At 40.2% G+C, this 22,492-nt stretch overlaps 1 protein-coding gene across 1 annotated transcript in view; it reads left to right on the top strand.

Annotated features, from left to right (window-relative positions):
• Positions 1–1,232: 1,232 nt before the first annotated feature.
• The window catches only part of REL (REL proto-oncogene, NF-kB subunit), a 32,797-nt gene continuing 11,537 nt past the window's right edge, over positions 1,233–22,492 (top strand). The window contains exons 1-5 of the mRNA XM_075267580.1: positions 1,233–1,514; positions 13,667–13,699; positions 14,329–14,465; positions 15,647–15,801; positions 16,634–16,725. Of these exons, the coding sequence (XP_075123681.1) occupies positions 1,508–1,514; positions 13,667–13,699; positions 14,329–14,465; positions 15,647–15,801; positions 16,634–16,725 (424 nt within the window). The 5' untranslated portion in view covers positions 1,233–1,507. The remainder of the gene's footprint in view (positions 1,515–13,666; positions 13,700–14,328; positions 14,466–15,646; positions 15,802–16,633; positions 16,726–22,492) is intronic.

Raw genomic sequence — 22,492 nt, 5'->3', positions numbered from 1 at the left:
TTCAATCTGTTTTTTTCATTATTGCTCCTTTTATGATGCTTTTCCCTAAGGTTATCCCCTCCCTTTTCTCCCCCCCCCCCCCACTACCTTTGTATTATGTACACATTTTCCTGCAGTTTGTATCTTAAAACTTTGTCAAATTTAATAAAAACTACAGTTGAGAAGAAAAATTATTTGGAGACAAGACTTTTTCATGTTATAAAATGTTGACCATAATACACAATTTGACAACATAAGAATTGTAATTTGCTGCGAGGCATGGCTGACTCGTCACCAATTCTGCCAGCTAATTAAACAGCTGTAAAAAAAAACAACCCCCAATGATGAAAGATTTTTTATTTGGGGTGCAAGTTAATACTGTATGAAACAATCCTGCATTAATTTTTCAATAAATTCTAAATTTTAGTAAAATATTAAATTGTACAAAGAAAACAATCAAAGAGTATATATATATATATATATATATATATATATATATATATATATATATATATATATCAATCTAAGGGGATATTAAATGTATTCGAAGATCAGACCCATGGGAGAACAGACGACCACTCTCCTGGTGTAAAGTTACAGATAGAAATTTAGCTGTAGAATCCAGATATATATCTATATTATATATATATATATATATATATATATATATATATATATATATATATATATTTATTATAACTTTTTTGTTACAATATATATAAAATTACCTTTAGTTGTATATCACTTTTATATCACTTTATACTATTATATCACTTTATTCTAATTCAGAACCTGCAGTAGATATTATTATAGATATTCTATTGAATGTCGCTCTACGTTGGGCTGAAATGCCATGTGGTTAGGACAAGGTGATGGTGATATTTGGTGGGTTACACCATCAAATCCATCATTGTAAAGTGAAACTTGAAAATTCTTTGATTCTGGTTAATACCTTTCTAAGTTGTTTCTCCTTTTTAATATCAGTTTCTGGAGCTGGCATGGGGGTGTACAGTACACCAGTGACCACCGTACCTCAGAGACGTCACCACGTGTGTCACTACAACCCCCTGAGTAGGTATCCAGCACTAGAGAGCACTAGTAGGTAGAATGGCTGAGCAGCACAAGGTGTGATGTCAATGTGGAGGGACTTTCCATTGTAGATGTCATTGCAGTGAATACACACCCAGCTTCTAGCTCCTCCTTACTACTAATAGTCTGCTCTGTCTGCACATTGCTCAATGCCCAACACTGCCCTGAGCAAAAGAAGTTGCTTTCTGGAATAAAACCTTTGTGAGTTGACACTTGTCATCTGCACGGCCAAGCTACAAAGGGTGTTCAGTGGGATCACCTATGGGGCTGATGCACTGGTAAATCCTCTCCATAACTGCTGATCCTAGGACTATAGCCTTTGGGTAAACCCATACAATACCTTATATAGGAGCATTATACAGAACTATCACAGGAGCAACTGCAATCTCTTGATACATATTCTAACACAAGCAGACAGAGCCACTAAAAGTGATATACCATGGCAGGTAAGTGTCAAATATGTCTTCTGCATTATATGGTATCTTTTAATGAGTACTAAAAAGTAATTTCTAAATGTAGATTGTTAAAAAAAAAAGTTTATCAAGCGTTAGATTTATGTGAAATAAAGTAACAATGGGGGTCATACATTTTTCTGGACTTCCATTCTGATTGAATAACACTACAATATCACACATAGAAATAAGACAGACTTCACCTTTAAGATCACTAAATCACTGAGCGGGTTATTACATAGCTTAGATATCAGCTCATATACAATATCAAGCACTTCCGTTGATCATAATCTGTTTTGTGTTGCAAAATCTCTTGGCAAATATATGTAGTGTTATTGTAGGAAAATCGAGATTGTCATAAGAGTTAAAGAAGTATATTGTAGGACAACAGCGCTTTATTATATTTATTATATATAAGTGTTTTCTGTATTCAGATTGATAGAATCTATAAGATACATTCACCAAAACTAAAAAAGGAGAAGTTCTGTCTTTCTGTCTCAGTATTTGTCACGAGAAAGGAATCGGTCACTTCTCCAAATTGTAGTTACAATGAATCAAGCTGGATATTCCTCTGAGCCAGTATCACTGTGATCTATGTTTTCTATAGCCATGGTTACTGATAACCTAGATAAAGAAGATTGACATCATAAGTGGACGTGTAATAGGGTGATCTGACATGGATATAGCAGAGCTGAGTCTGTTTCTCATCTGACGAAGATTATTGTGATAATAAGTGTTTTTAACAGAGGTGGCCTGCACTAACTTGACTCTTTCAGCCTTAAAGACACTGTATACTGCAAGCAGATATGAAGATTTAGCATTATACTTGTTAAGCTAAATGAACAGTTGCAACACGCTTAAACTTGACTTTTGTTGTGTGATATCACACTGCAACAAGTTGGCAGATTTATGTTAAAGGGGTTGTCTGGGATACTTAGTTTTTTGCAAGTAGGACGAGGAAGGTGAAAAAAGAAAAAAAATCATACTCACCTGTCCCTGGTGCTCTGGTGTCTCCCACTGTAGTCTGGTCCCGGTCGCTCTTGTTCCAGCGAATGTCACCTATGCATAGGATAAGTCATCAGTGGCAGATTAATGGGGGTCTGATCCCCTGCACCCCCCCACCTAGCAGCTGTTTGTAGTGGCCAAAATATACCAGAACTAGCACAGCTCCTTGACTTGAATGACTTATACACAACGTATGGAGATGTGCTTGTTCTGGTGCACTACCAGCTGGTCTCTGGACTTCTGCTGAGGATAGGCTATCAGTAGTATCCTAAGGATAGGACACCCATAAACCCCCATAAAAACCTTCCCCCACAGAACATTTCATTATACTGTGTATTCTGTTCATATGAACACTAGAGGGCAGAAATCTATTTCATGTACAGATGTAGCTGAGCTGAAGCTCTCATTAACTCTTTAGGGCCGTATTGTCTGTGCATTATGGGAACAATTTGGGTTACTTTATGGGAAAGTGAAAATGTGTTACATTGTAAAATAAATACACATTTTCAGCATTGTCGCCGTTATATCTTATGACACACATGTATGATGTGACTGTGATATCATGTACAAGGAATTGATGTAATGTTACTAAGACTTGAAGAAAAAACAATCTTGGATTTACTTATTCTGTGACAGTAATATGTAGTATTAAAACAATATACAAGATATGAAGCACAAGATGTAACTTTAAATAACAATATCAGTGTGCTAAGGGTAAGAAATCGATGCTGTCTGGAATCTTCTCCAAGTCTAAATGGGAAAACCATATCTCATTCATTTCCCTCTTCAGTTACATCTGCGTTTGTGTGTTGTCCCATAGGTGATATCTTGCTACAAAGATTTCAAATGAAAGGGATTTTCACTTTTTTAGGGTAAGGCCAACATGGTCACAGGCCTGTCTTTAAACCCTCCCAATGGTTTAATGTTGTGGCCATTACTACTGTATATAATGTAATATGACCTGCTGGCCATTCAGGTGAAGGCCTGTCCATATAATACTGTACATCGACGGAGTGAATCTCCTCTTTGATGTCCAGATGTCCTAATAAGACATAGAAGGGGTTGCCATCAAGACAACTGTATATATGAAAACATTCACAGTGAGAACCATAATGTCACACGTAGCTTACTCATAAAAATCTAGTAAAAATAAAGTATATCAAAGCCAAGTATACTACATATTCATTCATCTATTTCCCGGAAGGTTGGCATACCAACCTATTAGCGTAGATATAGAGAGTTATGTACTAAGCTGTGATTAGAAGGGGAATTTAGCCAAGCCAAACACCTACTTCTTGGTTTCCCCAAATATAGTTACATTGGTTTACATCATATTACATGAGTATAAGGGTCCGGCTGCCAGTCACTGACAACAGGTGGTCTCAGGTGGTGACGCCCTTCATTAAGATGGTGAGCATCCAATGAAACTATTGTATATCAGTTGTGTTGTATCAGGCCTGAATTCCTCCAGTCCCGTATATGATGCACTAATAGGCCATTGAGAAAGGGTTAACTGAACCCCACTAACTATTAGCAGGGTCAGACCTACTGTATATAAGGCTTGATGGTACCGACAAGAACAATAGGTGTAGGCCTAGCAGCTAATACTGTATATACTGCTGGGTGCAAATGGTTTGCTCAGGTGAGCAAGAGTGAAAAGAACAACTTGGAGAATACAAGGCATTGTAGGAGGAAGAAATACAAGAATAAATTGTTAAAAAGATATATATAAAAAAATCTTCAGTGTCTGCACCTGAAACAGGAAATCCATGTTGTACATAAAAGAGTTGAAGGCTAGTGCTTAGAGTAGAGGCTGCGGTTTCCAGAGGTTAGGGTTAGGCCGCACAGGAAGTTTTGCAGTGTTGTAGCAGCTCCTATTGTTTCTAGAGTATCATAAAAGCTATTATTCTGACCTAACTCACTCTCTACGTATTCTGCAGTGATATACTGAATGAGTAGTAACACCTAGGACAAGCTTCCTGCTGCTGGAGGAAGCCTCGATGCCAGACATGAGTGTAAGGCCTGGGATATCCTAGGATAGGGATTATTCTTAGGACATGCACACAAAAATGTATATTGTGGACTGCTATGTACCCTATGTACCTAAGTACCAATGTTGTACTATGCAGCAGTGACGTAACTAGGAATGGCGGGGCCCCGTGGCAAACTTTTGACATGCCCCCCCCCCCAATCGACGCCCTCGACCAACCGCCCCCCCCCCATTCCTGCATGCTCTATTATTCCCCATAGTGGCCCCTGCACACAGCATTATGCTCCATAGTGACCCCAGTACACAGTATTATGCCCCATAGTGGCCCCTGCACACAGTGTTATGCCCCATAGTGGCCCCTGCACATACTATTATACCCCGTTGTGGCCCCTGCACACAGTATTATGCCCCATAATGAACACCCAAGAACAATTATTATAGTCTGGTTTCTTTTCAGACCCTAGAGTATAATAATCGGAGACCGAGGGGAGATACAAACATAAAAAACACTGTCACTTACCTATCCATGGCTCTTCTGCAGTCTTCGGTGGTGTCGGCCATCTTCAATGATGTCCTGACGTCACATGACCCGGGACGCAGGTCCCGGTCAAGTGACATCAGGGACTTCACACAACTAGGCCCAATGCCTGTATGGACCACAGAGAGGTAAGTAACTGTGTTTTTTTATGTTCTCTTACCTCTCCTGGGACTCCAATCATTATACTCGGGGGTCTGAAAAGACCCCCGAGTATAGTAATAGTGTTTGTGGGGGCCTGTGGCATCACTTACCGATCCTGGGCCCCTGCCAGGATGGGTAAGTAAGTAGGGCCCGTTATTGGCTGGACTAACTCCAGCCGGTAACGGCCTAATAAGGAAAAAAAAAACAGCAGTAGCGGCTGTCACCGGGCCCTTAATGGCATAATAAGTACATATACCCATTTTAGGAATATACACAAGACCCAGAAAGAAAGCACTGGTCACACATGTTCAGCTGTTTATGGACAGCGACCCATGTATGCCCACCTCTCTAGTCACTGTAGTTGAATCAACAGGTAGGAAGGTAGAACAGGGGTCGTGGATGACCATTCAGGACATAGGCGAGCGAAATAAGTGTTCTCTACTTTTCACAATAATGGACACAATGTGGTTGAAATTTTAAGTTACTAGAAGTCACGTATTGTCTATTGCTGGATTTGTGATTGTGTCCGGCACAGTTTGCAGGCACATTGCTTGCTAATATAGTAGCCTATAGAGGTGCAGTCTAAATATGTAAAGCACATGTCATTGATAATTTTAACGTTGCCATTTTCAAAAACCAGCAAGACAGCAAAAAAAACCTGCTGACGCTAGGTTCACACCTGCATTCTGGTCTCCGTTCTGTGCTTTCCGTCTTCTACATGCAAGAAGACGGAAAGCACAGACCGGGTCCGGCCGTGAGCGGCGGTGAGCGTTTTATGCTCTCCGCCGCAAAACCGTTTTTTTTTTAATCCGGACACAGAGTACTGCATGTCCGACTCTGTGTCCGGATTAAAAAACCCGGTTTCGCGACAGAGAGCATAAAACGCTCACCGCCGCTCACGGCCGGACAGCTTTCTCACCCATTCAAATGAATGGGTGAGAGAGACTCCTGCAGGTTTCCGTCTCCTGCTCTGTTTTATGCAGGAAACGGAAACCTGCAGAACGGACACCTGGGCGCAGATGTGAACGAGCCCTGAATAAAATATGTAAAGAAGTCGATGAGACCTCTACATTAATCCTCCAGTTTCCAGCGTCTTTCCACATGAGAATGTTAATTTAAGACATTGCATAACTGAAGAAGTGTTATTTTAGGGAGGGTGGCTGTAAACACTACTCATACTAGAAATGTGGTTCAGCACAAATTTTTAGATAAAGATCCCCTAATGTAAGATCTCCTGGTATTCTGGCTGTAGTGTTACACGTGTTGATAGTTTGAGTTATTTCTCAGGCTGTTCATTTTACAAACTTTCACTTGAACTGGCTGCAGTCATTCATAGACCAGCGATTTCTAGTTGTGGGTTTGTCAGTCTTAGTAGAGAGCCCATGATACTTTATTCTCAGTATATACCAAATGGACTTTATTTGCAATAGTTGGGGTCCCAGTGGTCAGATCCCCATTTATAACCTGTCTGATTGGGTTGCTGAAGAAACAAAGACAAACACCCCTAAAGCCATGTATGAAAAGTATTGAAAAATATGATGTTTGGGCAATGTAAACAGAGATTCCCATCTTATAAAGGGATGGCATATTGTTAGAATATGTCATTATTTTTTATATGGTGGTGGTCTGACCTCTGGGATCCTAACCAATACTTGACAATGAAGAGGTGCACTGCTAAGTTAGTGTTCTGTCCTACCCCAACTTTTCCCTGTATGGTGGTGCTCCAAATGGCTGTGCAGGGAAGCTGACCCCATTGTTGCATTGTTCCTTGGACAGTGGCCAATAGTTACTGTTTTGGTGAAAGTTGTAAAGGGGGCGAAGCACTAAATTTTTTTCCAGTATGTCTAAAAAGTCAAGGAGTTGTCTTAGTTTGGTTACTTTACTCCGTTCCCTTCCTTGTTTCTCCCTTGCTCCCTTGGATTTCCCCCTTCCCCACCTGCTCCTACCTAAACTCTCTACCATGACTTAAATAGATGATGCCTGGGTAGCTCATGTGGGCCCTGCTCCTTGTTTTCCTGTACAATCTTTCTCCTCTTACATGGGCAAACTTCGCATCTTGAATATTGTATGGAGCCAGGGGTGAACCTAGCTTTTATGCGGATGACAGAAAGCCACCCCTCCCCCCGGGAGGAGGGGGCTAAGCAGAGGGGGTGGGGCGTGGCAGTGCAGAGGGTCGGTGCAGAGGGGGTAGGGCGTAGCGAAGGGGGCGGGGCGGAGTGAAGGGGGGCGTTAGCAGGCAGAGAGCAGGCAGGGAGAGGACCTGCTCTCTGCCTGAGCGTGAGGGGCGGCCGTTGGAGCAGCACTGCATCCGCAGGGCCTCCCCAATCCACTGCTCACTTCCCGTGCCGGGCTGCCGAGACGGTGACGCTAAGCCAGTCCAGGATAGCTTGTCCTGGACTAGCTTAGGTCAGCAAAAATGCCACCCCCCCGGAGCAATGTTCTTATATTTGTATTGGTTTATGCGCAGTTTCTCTTTTTTTTTTTCTCTGTTTCTTATATATTGTAAAATCTCTCTTTTTTTCTTCTCAATAAAATTCAAATTTAAAGTAAAAATAAAAAGTTAATGCGTTTCAGAATCCTACCTGATGAACTTGATGGTCTATGTTACTATGTTGTGTCATTTATGTTATTGCTCAAGTTTTCCTGCCACTTGTCCCGACCTTGTAGACACATAATTGTATATAACACTCATTGCAATGGGAGAAAGCTCCTGATATCTTCTATTGTTACTGGACTTGCTATGAAATGCATATATACAGTACACAGCATACAGTATATGTATATATACAGCAAGTACATCCTAGCATTATACTTTAGCTATAGTATTGTTACGTATCCAAGAACTACTTGATAGGATATCTATAGATCTAGTACTTTTGACAGTTTATCAGAATGTATGTTTATATATATTGTGGCAATGAAGTCTTTCCCGTGACTGCTGCAGCCATTCATCGGCCTCCTCTTTGATTTCGCCATGCACATCACTTGAGGCCAGAGATTTGCAGCAGCGATCATGTCATTGATGTAATATCATTGTAACATGGCCATGGTAAGCTGCCATAATGAGTAATGGGTTTTCGGTTATTTTTTTTCCTGCTTGTAGACCGTTTTTTTTAAAAAAAATCCCAGAAAATGCCTCTATTATATTATGCAAGTTTTATTTGTGTTGACTCAGAAAAGTGTTGACAGATATAAAAGGGTGTCATATAGAACTAAAGTCAATAACATTTTCTCTCTGAAAATTTGTCATTGTTCGCCCTTGGGTTGCTTTGAAGTTTCTATTCACTTGACTTTGTATTATGTCATTAGACGTTTTTTGTTCTCATCTGTTTGTGTGAATGTGTAGTCACAAATAGCCTTGATGATGATGATGATGACTAAGTCTAAGAACAAGCCTCCTAATCTGTTTTTAGCTGCCTTAGCTTTCAGTAGGGTGACAGGGTGTCAATGACAAACAGATATTTGTAGGTGAATGAGATGGATCAACATTATTGCAATTTTACCAGAATGAAAATCATAATTCACACTGAAAATTTTTGATTATCTCATCTTTGTCAGGAAAAGTTCTCCACCATCACAGATATTTCTTATCAAACCTATATGTAAGACACATTGTTCAGCCTCAGTACATTTCATTATAGAATTGTGGCTTCTTAGAGGGACAGTCCCTGTTTCGACCTGATTCTTAGGTACCCTCTTTCTGCCCCCTATTGGGGTTGTATCTATTACACTAATATGATGTCTCAGTTGCTATTGACATTTAGTAGGATTCTGTTGATGGATATTCAGGATATTCTATATTTATGTGTTAGCCCATGTGAAATCTTAGCCATTCCTGAATCCCAATTACACTACATGATCCAGTACTTTTACTTCCATATTTGCTCACTCTTGTCGATTTGGTGATTTCATATCAGAATATTGTGATATAATATCAGGTACTTAATCGGTACTGAATGTGCTCCAGCCTAGATTGGCAGCTATCGATGTGGGTTGATGTTGGTACATGGGTGGTCGGCCTACACATTGTGGGAGAGCGATGTTATCTTCATGAACTATTCGCGCTTTATATCTCATTATTTTAGGTTTTTTTAAATGTCAAAAAGGGGAAGAGTGCTCACCATTTTCTATGGCTTTCCTAAATGCCATGAACAATTCTGCTGTATTATTGGGCCTACATAAGCTTTGGTTTCATCATTCAGCCAAACCAAACGATGCCACATAAGATGTAAGAGATGTCTTTATGGTGCAGTAGTTAGGAAAGCTGGCTGCAAGAAGTTAAAGGGAAATGTTGAAATTTCCTTAGAAATGCATAGAATATTAAGATGTCACCTAGTATTGGATGCCTAAGCCAATCGTTCCTTACTCATATTACATTAAAGTATTGTATCTCCAAGGCCATGATCACACATAGTGCTGCCTATTAATATATGAGCACTCCGTGAGTACATCTTAGGGTCACAGCGTTTACCCTCTAGGGTACACATAACTCTTGATAAGAACCTAAAGCCTAGATGATGCAATTGCCTGGATGAAGAAATAAATCTCTCTTGGGTTCCAAATCTACAAACTCTAGGACCTTTCTTCTAGACCACTGAGTTCGCCATCACTGTTTCTGCCATGCAATCTGGTCCAGGATATAACTACAGACATGGCTCCCACCATTCTTGACATATACTCTCAGGGAGATAAATGATAGATTTACATGAATAAATTTACCAAAGCCTAGAAGAACTTGCCTGAACTGTTCCTTCAATTCTTCAGAATACTGAGAAGTTTGCCACAAATCTAACAATAACTCCCAACGGATCTACCTAAAACATTATTTCAGAAATAGGAAATGGTCACTCGAAAAATAAATGAATTTCAACATGCTGTAAAAACTCCCTTCTATTGTGGGATTCCCCTGAATGCTGCTCCGGAGCACATCCATTGCCCTCTCTGTGCAGGGAAGTGAGCACATGGGTGCATTGTGTTATTATCAGCTTCATAGCATATGATAGGTAGTCATTTGACAAAAAGGCTTCTTCTTTTTTATTGCAGGAAATAACTTTGTATGAATCCCAGCTGTTATCATGCCTGCAAATACTGAAGTCAGATATTACATCCAAACAGATTAATACATTTTTATACAATAGGTACCATATATGAGTGAATACAGTAGTAATTGGCAATTGGAGCTCTGCTAGGTGTGTGCCATTGGTGCCATTTTTACAGATATAGAACAGTTTCATCACAATCTTAAGGTCCCATACAGATTGACCATTTATACAGGACTGGCCAACTATCTTATATATATGGTGTCCTCCTGACTCACCTCCAAGAAGTGATGTTACAGGAATTAAGGATTGGGCATGGTCAATTTCAGTGCCTTATACATTCTTTCTCAAGGGAAATAAGTGGCCGCCATAGGTGACCGGCAACAACTAATTTCCCACTCCTCAATCAGAGTCCATTCACTCTCTGCATGTGTATAAGCGAATCTGCTTTCTTTTTTCTTCCTAGTTGCTCTTAGTATCCTTATCTGCTATGAGCTTGTATGAGTTCTTTCTTGAATTATACTGTATTATTTATGGTGCTGTAACAGGATTATCTTCTGACAAGATAGGTTAGTCTTTGTTACCCTCAAAGCAAACTTTTTAACTTGCCATGTCTATACTGACTTGGCGTCTTGTGTTTTTTGTAGTTTCATTGATGCATAAATGATTCACATAAGCAAAATGTAAAATGTGGCTTTTGCTTTCTCCCTCCTTCACACTTCTGACTGGTGCCTTTCTCTTCCTTTCTCTGTCTTTTTTAATAGTTGTTATTTTTACACCTACTTGAACCTTGAGAACGGAAAAAAGTGATCTTTTAGAACATGTATTATGTTTACAGAGGATGATACAGTAGTGCTAGACCTAGGCAATATACTGTCAAAGATCAGGACACCCAACCTTCATCTTGTACCCCATTTTGGGTAATAATATAATTTTTAAGAAGCGCAATGATCAAGTTTTCTTCACTCTGGGCTCTTCATGTGGGCCCCTGTGAGAGGAATGAATAGAGTTTAATATGATATCTGTGCACCCTTTAGGCTCATCTTTACTCTCTATGTACCCTTTAGGCTCATGTTGACTCTCTGTGTACCCTTTAGGCTGTAGGCTTGCTCTCTCTGTACCCTTTAGGCTCATGTAGGCTCTCTGTGTACCCTTTAGGCTCATGAAGGCTCTCTGTGCACCATTTAGGCTCATGTTGACTGTCTGTGTACCCTTTAGGCTCATGTTGACTCTCTGTGTACCCTTTAGGCTCATGTAGGCTCTCTGTACACCCTTTAGGCTCATGTTGACTCTCTGTGTACCCTTTAGGCTGCAGGCTTGCTCTCTCTGTACCCTTTAGGCTCATGTAGGCTCTCGGTGTACCCTTTAGGCTCATATTACCCTCTGTGTACTCTCTGTTTACTCCTTAGGCTCATGTAGGCTCTCTGTGTACCCTTTAGGCTCATGAAGGCTCTCTGTGCACCCTTTAGGTTCATATTGGCTCTCTGTGTACCCTTTGGGTTAATATCATGTACTTGATTGATGTCCAGGTGAAAGACAATTTCACTTGAGAAATTATAACAGGCACCATGTTGGTATGTTGTTGAATTTTGGATATGGCAAGCTTGTTTCCAGTGGGAGACAGCAAGTAGCAGCTGACAAGCGAGTGCGGATTCCTTTTGGGGATCTATCTGGCTTGGGTCCCTGACAGCAGTACCACCTGTACTAGACTGGTGGCAGCCGTGCCATTCTTGGAGGAGAGACGTATGATTGATTCTTGGTCTTATATGGCCTTGTTAGTATACTTTTATTATTTTCAGATATTTTTATAGGATTACAAAAATATACCAGGGAAGTAGGTTTTCTCTGCAGACTTTCCTGATGTATTAGCTATAATATAAATATCAGATTGGTGGAGTTACATAGCATAGCTAGGAAGGATGTCCATCTTTGGTGAGGTGTACATGGGCAGTTATCTAACCACTTTAATAAATAGGAATCATGAAACCTAAAGTGAGAGCACTCCTAATGCTATATATTACTAGTAATGTCTGTGGAGAAGAGCCGTGTGGCTACTACTGTGGAAAGCACTTTCCTGAGTGTGAATGTGTCAGTAACTGACTCTGTTACCAGAACTGCACCCACATTTGGCTTGTCTTAATAAACAGAACTAAAGGGGCAATCTTGTTTATTAAGGATTTTACCAGCTATTTTGCCTGTAAGAAGTTTTTTATTTTGTACTAGTTGTGTAGAAGAGAATTGACTTGGACCTTACTTTATACTGCTGTAAATTATAATGTCATGGCACATGTTACTAAAAAATATGGTAATGGTACATATATATGCCACTGATATAAAACAGTGCCCAACAGAGGAGATCAGGTTTTTTTTTTGTAATTTGCATTGCACAACAGAGGTTCATGCACTCAAACAGTTAAGGAAATATACCATGCTTCTGACGTGGTAAAATGTGCCATTGCTGGTCAGACGGCATTCTTTCTTCTCAATTCCCGCAAATGCACAAGAATAAAGGTTGGCAGGTCTCCAAGCTCAGATTGTCACAGAATACCTTCACCCATGCAGATCGGGGTAAAACTCACAACATATTAAGTTATGGCGGCTTCTAAAGTGAGCTCTTAGAATTCCTCCTGATATGGTGGAGAGACTTTGGATTGTTTGCTCGGCTGGATTCACGTTATTTAAGGAGTTTGCCATATGGAGTCGGACCCTTAAAATATAAATTTGGTCTTAAGAGCAATGTTCTGATCTTGTAACATATCTGAGGGTCATGTTACGGTCCATTATATATTCAGTTATTAATTCTCCATCCTGAAAAACATCTGTCAGTGTCAGGGGTGTAACTAGGAAAGACAGGACCCCATAGTAAGTTTTTGACAGGGCCCCTCCTGGACCCCACTTGGTATTATGTCTACTTTAATAGCCACCCACTCAGTATAACACCCCCTTTACTGATCCCCCCACATGGTATATTGTCTATTTAGTGGCCCCTATACAATATGTTGCCTCTTTTGTTGGCCCCCTTACAGTATACTGTCCTCATTACAGGCCCCCATAAAGTATTGTACTGCACAGTGTCCAGCAAACTAATGCACATTTTGCACAAGATTTGCGACAGGGTGAAAGAAAGCCTAGCTATAACTCAGACAAATGGTTCTTTGTGAACCAATCCAGAGTCACCATCAAATTATGTAGCCCAATGCTAAACTTGTTGGCCTTGATATGTTCCATATTGTTCTATTATGTTTTATGGCATATTATTGTGTCAGGCCTAAGCCCAGTAGATAATCCTCTGTGGGTCATGCTGACTCTGGTTCATAAGCTTAGTTCAGGCTTTGCTCTAGGTAGAAATTATCATGGTGACTATTGTTATCACAGCAGAAATGTGGTTTTACTTTACTGTACTTGATAATTCTATCTTCTTTTGCTCTCATAGGTCATCATGGAATGATACACAACACACTTATAGGTAAGTGATGTCATGTACTTACAGTAATCAATCTTTGTGGTCTAGTCTCTGCATACGCTACTGAACAGGGCTAAAGTACAGCAGTAGACAAGGGGATTTCTGGGACCAAGATAATGATGGCCCCATGTATGTAGCCGCAGATCAGTCCCATTGAAGTGATGGGGGCAGAGCTGCAAAACTAAGCAATGTTCAGTGCTGTGCTTGGTATTCATCTGAATACTGTGGTCTCTTCAAATGTGTGGGGGTCCCTGGTGTAAGACCCTCACTGATCACATATTGAATCTAAGAATATATATAGTAGCTACATTCCCTTCATTCTGCTGATCTTTGGGCCCCAAGCACCGAACCTACCAATTCTACATTAATGGCCTATCCAGTTAAAGGGCCCAGATATTGTATGGTCCCAGATAATAAATATCCTACGTATCGTATAATGTAGGGCAACCTTATTCTAAATAGTATTACCTACGAGACATTCAGCAAATACCGTATATAAAACTTTTGTTTAGGTAAATTTTCATTAACTTTCCCTGATCCCGACTTATTGCTAACATCTCCTGCCTGTTATGAGAACACGATCACTTTCATGTATATTGCTAAACATTTTTCTTCATGGTGACTTGTTACAGGGGAACCTTACATAGAAATATTTGAGCAGCCCCGTCAGAGAGGGATGAGGTTCCGCTACAAATGTGAAGGGCGCTCAGCTGGCAGTATCCTTGGAGAGCGCAGTTCAGAAAACAACCGCACATACCCATCAATCCAGGTATTCATGTAAAAGAGGGGTAGATTATATAGTTATTAAATAGAGCATTGATGAATATCCTTTACATTGATACAGAATGGTCCACAGAATTCAGTAATGTCATTTTAAGGGTTTCATGTAGTAACTTCTACATGTCACCAAGTGCAGTACAACATCTTCTCTACATGTAATCGTAGCATTGTGTTGACCACGCATGGCGTATTAGTATCTCAGTATGTAATAATGCCACAGCGTTAGACTATAATGGGATCCGTGTGTTTTCCGCGCGGTGTCCACACTAATTATACAGAGATAAAAGTGATCCGCATGATTCGTGCAGACACTGCGCGGAAAACACACAGAACCCATTATAATCTATGGGGTCTGTGTACTTTCTTTGCCAACCGCTTTTTAATGCGCTCGGTATTCCGTTCAGAGGGTCCCCAAGCGTACTCGCCGAGTGGAATACCAAACGAAGATGTGAACCGGGCCGTAGGGCATGTTTGACAAGTAGAGAGGTCGCCATACTTAGAACTAGCTTTAATCTTGGATAAGTCATAGTGATGACTCCACAATGCTAGAAAGCATATGACTCCTTCAGTATTGACCTCATGACCACAATAGGGTACATATATATTGCTAAATATACAGCTTGTTGCTTTATATTCTATATTGATATTTTGAATTTTCCGAAAAAGTGTTGTCCTATGATGAATTACTTCTAAACTATGTCACTGACAGGTTACTTGTGCTGCCCACTAGTGATCTTTTATTGTTAAAAGTGGGGGAGGTGTTAACGTTGAAGCATAACCACAGCTCACACACACGCACTCATGGCTATAAATGTGTTTCGGAAATAAATATACACTCTTATATAGCATTCATGCACAGTGAATAACACAAATATTCCACCCTATAAGACATGATCTGTAGGAAGCCAGCCATGCAGAGGTGGGATATTCAGCATAATCATGAGCCCATTTATTTGTATATAAGGTTAATATCTTACAATGTGCTGTAGCCTATAGGATCCTTTATATTTTGTTCATTTGAATCTGTCATCTTAAAGGAAAAGTGAACCTACATATGAATGATAAAGGTACAAGGAATATAGTTGCCATCTTTGACAGTTTCAGATCATTGACTATCACATTGAGGTGATAAGGCCGATATCAAATGATCCTCTTTTATTGTTCTTGTAGCTGCAGAACATGAATTACACTGTAAAAGGCAAAGTGAGAGTTACTTTAGTCACAAAAAATGAACCCTACAGACCACATCCCCATGATCTGGTCGGCAAGGACTGCAGAGATGGGTACTATGAAACTGAATTTGGTGCTGAACGCAGAGTTTTATGGTAAGTACACTGTCTTGATGCAATAACCTTTCCTGGCTTTAAAAATGTTGAGTCATAGTCATTGAGTAATTTTTTTTTTTTTTTTGAGGACCTGTAACCTCTCTCAATACCGTATGTCCGTTTTTGTAAATTAGTCTATTCCCCATAACATGCCAATTCCAGATAATTTTTTTCTTAGAACTCTATATTGGGCTGTTCTTCTGTCATTCCTACTAGAAAGTGAACTGACAACTTGGCGTACCCAGCATGGGTGGGGTTTTACATAGTCTAGCATTGTTCGGTAGGTGCTGGTTGATATGTTGGGGTTATTTCTGGAAGTATGGGACAGTTAACCTTTAAGATGATAGGAGGCATAGTAAGACTATAAACTAGTGGATTGGCTGCGACCAATTGAACTGAAGTTTGGAGGCCACAAGGAAACCTGGTTTGTGGGTAATATAGCGCATGCTCTTATAGTTTACAGGACTGCGACTCCATGGCAAGAATGTGCTATAATTGATTGTATCATTTCTAAGGCGGGGTTCACACGATGTATTTTGGCACGTAATGTGGCACGTAGACGCCGCGGGAGCTTTTGCAGGCCGTATACGCACCCATTGATTTCAATGGGAGCCGGGACTGTATACGCAGCGCTATTTTGCGGCCGCCGCAAAATCACAGATGCAAAATAGCGCCGTGTATACGGTCCCGGCTCCCATTGAAATCACTGGGAGCGTATACTGCCCGCAAAAGCTCCCGCAGCGTCTACGTGCCACATTACGTGCCAAAATACATCGTGTGAACCCGGCCTAATTGTTACTGTGAATGGGCCTGACCATTATTTTTCTAATAGCTTCCAGAACTTGGGAATTCAATGTGTTCGTAGAAGAGAAGTAAAAGATGCTATTCATTCCAGAATGATTCGGAAAATCAATCCCTTCGGAGGTAGGTGTCCTATTTATTTCTACTGTTTGCTGTGTGGTCCATTATTATTATTGTTTATTTATATAGCACCATTAATTCCATGGCGCTGTACATTATTATATTAATTCCATGGCTCTGTACATTATTATATTAATTCCATGGTGCTGTACATTATTATATTAATTCCATAGTGCTGTACATTATTATATTACTTCCATAGTGCTATATATTATTGTATTAATTCCATGGCTCTGTACATTATTATATATATTCCATGGAGCTACACATTATTGTAGAATTTCATGGTGCTGTACATTATTATATTAATTCTGTGGTACTGTACATTATTATATTAATTCCATGGTGCTTTACATTTGGGGGTGTACATATAGTACACAAAATATACAAACAAATATAATACTATCAATGGGGATAGAGGATCCTGTCCGCAAGGGCTTACAATCTATGAGGGAAGAGGGATAGAGACAGAAGGGGAGGGAAGAGACTGTTCAGATGGTGGTGTGGTGACAGTAGTGTTATTGGAGATTGTAGGCCTTCCTGAATAGGTGAGTTTTCAGGACCTTCTTGAAGCCTGTGATTGTGGGGGTCAGTCTTATGTGTCTTGGTAAGGAGTTCCAGAGTATGGGGGATGCACGGGAGAAATCTTGGAGACGGTTGTGTAAGGAGCGGATGAAAGCAGAATGGAGTAGGAGGTTTTTGGAGGTTCTGAGATATATGGAGGGGATAGGTTGTGGATGCCTTTGTATGTCAGTGTTAGTATTTTGAACTCTATTCGCTGGGCACCAGGTAACCAGTGAAGGGGTTGGTAAAGGGGAGTGGCTGATGAAGAACAGGGGGCAAGGTGAATTAAGCGAGCAGCACAAATTAAGGTGGACAGGAGGGGGGCAAGAGTATTTGCTGGGAGGCCATGGAGAAGGGTCCATTGATTCATGTGCTCATACCTTGTGCATACCTTAGTATGTAACACTACATTGACTGCCCACAACATTCTATATTGTGCAGTTGACTATTAAAGGCTTTACCATCTAACTCTTTTTTTATTGTAGAAAAAAAATAAGCAACTTTTCAATACAAAAAATCTGTATTATGCGCCTATCTCCGGGTTCCATCTTCGTCATTGTACAGGGCTTAATCTTGTTATATAACCATACTGTATATCGGTAATGGGTTAACCAAAGGCTAGTAATCTGTGTGACAACTATGGGACCTTTACATTCGTTTGCTACCACAGGGAAATAGGAAAGACGGAGGTCATTGGGCTTCATGTATCTTTCATATATCCTCTGCCATATAAGTAGAACAAGCTGCTATTTAGCAACATAGCCAATAACGTGACAATTATTCATTGAGAAATGATTTGTTTTGTAGCAACCAGACAGCACACTTCAGTTGCGGAGAACATTAGGAATGTGGGTGTGCCTCAGTAATTCACAGCATTGTGTTGTTTATGCAGATTTGTTACTCACTAGCCAATTTTCCCAGCAATTATATTGATTTATATAAGATGACGGTAACACTGTAAGTAGTAATAGGATTAGTTTCAAGAAATACTTTATTTCCTTCTGCTGATATACAGTAGCACCAACAAATTACACAGTGCTGTACCACCATGGCCACCAACTATAACAATTGTAAATCACAGCCAAACCTATAGGGATCAGCAACAAGTTTCCTATATCGTCAAACAGAGAGATATAATACACAGGAGGCTTACCCTGCCTACAGCAACATGAATATATATGGCATCCCCCTAATGCCCACAGAGTAAAACCCCGCACAGACTGGCACCTACACCCAAACTGAAGGGACCAGACAGACCATGTCAGCCACCTTCGGGATAAGAATAGACAGACAGGTTGGATCAATGTGGTCTAACCACAATAAAGCACCTGTTATTGCACAACATGCCAAAATTATATTTCCTGTTGCAAAGTACAGTAAAATATTCTAATGATCTACAAATGGCAGAAGATGGGCGCAACGTAACACATGGTGCTCATGCAATAGAGGAAGAAGAAATCTCTATACTAACGGCTTTTGTGAAGGCAGTTTAGAGAGACACATGACTAGTTTGTAAAGACAACCATTACTAGTAAATTTAAGCTGCTTTATACCATTCATTTATATCATACATTATTAACAAATCTGTGCAATATAGAATATTTAATGTTCATTGTAGTGGTCACAAGGGGGTTCAGCTTGGCTCCATGTCTGTTCTTAGTGGACACTATGGAGGAAATTATAACAAGGGTCAGATCCTTCCTACCAGTTTACACCTCGGGAACCTGTAGGCACATTTTTTTGGTGCCTCAAGTAGGGTGAATTGGGAAAACATGGCTACTTTATTAGGTTCTCTAATAAAACAGGGCCCCTAAGAGATAATAATGTATTAGACCTCGCTAATGGACATGTCTTGTGTGTGCCCCAACATAGCAGTAAAAATCATAAAGTGGGTGTGCACATGTTCTACATAGTCTACGGTGGACCCCAGAACTATTCCCTCTGGTGGGCCCTGGGAGTCCCAGTCTAACACTGACCATCAGTATATCTATATGGAGATTTATATAATAAAGAAACCTGCACTACTAGGAATATGAATGACACAAACTAATGAATTACATAGATTCCAAGTAACTTTTTTTTTATCAAGAAATATATTTTCCTCTCAAGTTCTCATTGTTCTTCTGTAAACCACTGTTTACGTCTAACGGGAAGTGAAAGTGAAGATTTGTTAGTGAACTAAGAATGGCAGCTCCGTCATAAACCTCTAGAGCTGATCCTTTCTCTGCTGTTACAAGCTCAAAATATACCAGACCTCTCTTACAATAGCAAAAAACATCAATACAAAAAATGGAGCAACCAATTCAGTTATGGCATGAATTCACAAGCCCCCAGTTATGGACAATTGCTCATATTTTAGTCTGCCCCAGTTTTTTAGGTCCTCTGGGTTATACAACTGATAATATTATTTACCATTAACATGGCCATATGTCAAATCCCAAAAATGAGATTTTACCAAGGTGGAGCTTACGCCATGTTCACACCTGTGCTCAGGTTTCCGGTCTTAAGGTCCGCAATGTTTTTATAATCTTGGGCTAGTCTTCAGTCTGTATTCTTGAAGATACCACTATGCCTTCTAATATTTATAAGAAAACATGATCATAGATACAAGGTTCACAAAAAGACTTGCCTTTTGCCCCATCTTACACTCGTGTGCACTCTTATATCTGGTATTGCAACTCATTCCTATTCACATGAGTAAGTTGAAGTACCAGATACAGCCCGTGGAAAAGAGTGGCGCTGTTTATGAGATAAAACAGACGCTTATTGCAATCCTGGAAAGCCCCTTTAATAATTAAACAGGAATGTATGTATTTTTAATAAGTATCTAATTTTTCATATGTATTTTCTCACTCACATGATATGTTACGGCATACAGGCAGGCTAAAATGTCAGCCACCTGCACCTCTCATGTGTTGTATGACCCTGAGTATATGGAAAATGGTTTTCTGCAGAAATTGGTTCTTTTCCTTTCTAAACTTCTTAGCACTTTTTCCATTCAGCGGCTGGCAGATTACTTGGTGCTCGACACTCACTTGCTGATGCACCTTCAGTACATTTACGTTTCTTCAGTTTCCTTATGTAAGTATGACACAGTCTTGTCCCTTAATAGGAACAATCTGATGACAGCAGAAAGTTCATTACAAGCCACATGATCCCTGTGCTATTTAGAGCCTTCAGAAGAATAAAGCATGTCACATGTCCACATTTCACATCCGTATGCCGAAAGCATTTCTCAGGGCCAAGAGACATTGTAGGGTATAGTAAAAATAAATCAGTAAATAAGTGGATTCAGCAAATGGCCTGAACGTAAAGCAGGATCGTGTGATGCCTGGGATAAAACAGATGTCAATGGGGGGTTTCAGGAGGGATCCATTGTCACAGATAGGACATGCGCCATAATCCTCAGAATGGAATGGAGTATTAACCACTTCAGTACCGGGCCTATTTGTGGTCCAGGACCAGACACATTTTCGGGTTTTTTTGTATTTGCGGTTTTGAGGGCTGTAACATTTTTATTGTATGTCTCATTCAGCAAATTTTTGCGTCTTTTTTCGGGGACACATATGGCTTTATTTTTATGTTGTTTTTATTTCGAATGTGTTTAATTTTTTTTATATCCAGGAAAATATAAACATAATAGGAGGGAAATTGTGTCTGGTTTTCACTTTATTATTTTTTTTTATTTAATAACACAAAGTGTCACTGAAAAACTTTATAATATAGTTTTTCCTCTCCGTTACGGTAATTTTTATTTTTTATGGTGTTGTCGGGGTGGGGCTATAACCTTTAATAACGGCGTTTTATTAGCGTATTTTTTTATTTTTTATTATTTTATTTTCATTTTTTAAAACTTTTTCATATTTTATTTTATTTTTTTTCAGATTGTGTCCCCATAAGGTCATAAGAGACCTTGGGGACATTTGATCACTTTTTTTTGTCGTTAGGGAGGCTGATTTGCCCTATAACTGAGGCTGCTACATTTAGCCCCAGTTGCAGGAGGAATCCAGCCTCCTGCACACTGTTCTTTACCCTTACAGAGCTGATCTGTAGGACCCAGCAGCTCTTGGAAGACACTGAGCCCCGCGGATCATGTGACCGCCAGGTCAGAGGGCAACCGCATCGTGGCAGCGTCCATAGCCGTGTATACACAGCGATCGAGAAGGCAGGGAAGGGAATAAATCTTCCCTGCCATCTCTCTGGGAGCTCCGGCTGAAGTTACAGCCAGCTCCCAGTGAAAGCAGCTGCACAATCTCCGTGCAGCTGCTGTGTTCTGATTGGACGTACCGGTACGTCCTGTCAGAACTAGGCAACCACTATCGGGACGTATATAGTCTATGGGTGGTCCGGAAGTGGTTAAAAAACATTGGATTGCACACCCAGTCGTGTGCATGAGGCTTTAGGAGGACATCAGAGTGTTCTATCCTGCATTGATTTCAATCAGGGTTTCTCCGTCCCATTGATATGAGGCTGGATAGGATATGATCCATATTTCACGGAACACAACAGAGAATCAGTACCCTCTTCAGACTGCACATAAGGGGGCGTTCACACTACCGTTGGTGTCCACTCAGCAGTGTCCATGGCTATTGTCCATACAAGATTTTAGCAATGGACACTAGCTGGTCCGTTTACAACTTCCATTCATTTCAATGGGATTTTATCTTGTGTCCTTCAGTGCCCGTTTGTGTCCTTTAGTGTCCGTTTACAACCATGTCCATTTTATCAAGCGGACAAAAAAATCCTACATGTAGAACTTTTCTGTCCGTCATGATAGGTGTCTGGTCTGTTTTTTTTTTTTAACGGACACCTTCTGAGCAGACACCAACGATAGTGTGAACCCTAACTGAGTGCGCATGGGGCTTTTAGGGTCTTCTCACACAAGCATTGTTTCTTCTGTGTGATTTCAGGGAAAAACAGATGGTGTACATTGGTGTTGAATCAGTTTCCGTTTGTTCAGTTGTTTCCTGACCAAGTGACATCAGTTTTCTTCTTGCATACTGTCAGTTTATTTCACTGACCCATTGACTTCAATGGAGCATGTTTCCTACATTGACTTGTTCAGATCTGTTTTGGAGTTTCTGGCCCAAAGTTGGCAGAAATCTTGGACAAAAAAGTACTGCAAGCCCAAATAACTGCATCTTTAGCGCCATTTTTTCAATAACCCTGAAACAGCTTTTTATGAATGGGTTTTTCTCCCTTTTGG

The sequence above is a fragment of the Leptodactylus fuscus genome, chromosome 3 (genome assembly GCF_031893055.1).
Source record: "Leptodactylus fuscus isolate aLepFus1 chromosome 3, aLepFus1.hap2, whole genome shotgun sequence".
Lineage (NCBI taxonomy): Eukaryota > Metazoa > Chordata > Amphibia > Anura > Leptodactylidae > Leptodactylus > Leptodactylus fuscus.
Note: the sequence above shows the minus strand (reverse complement) of the source record. Positions and strands in the feature narration are given on the sequence as shown.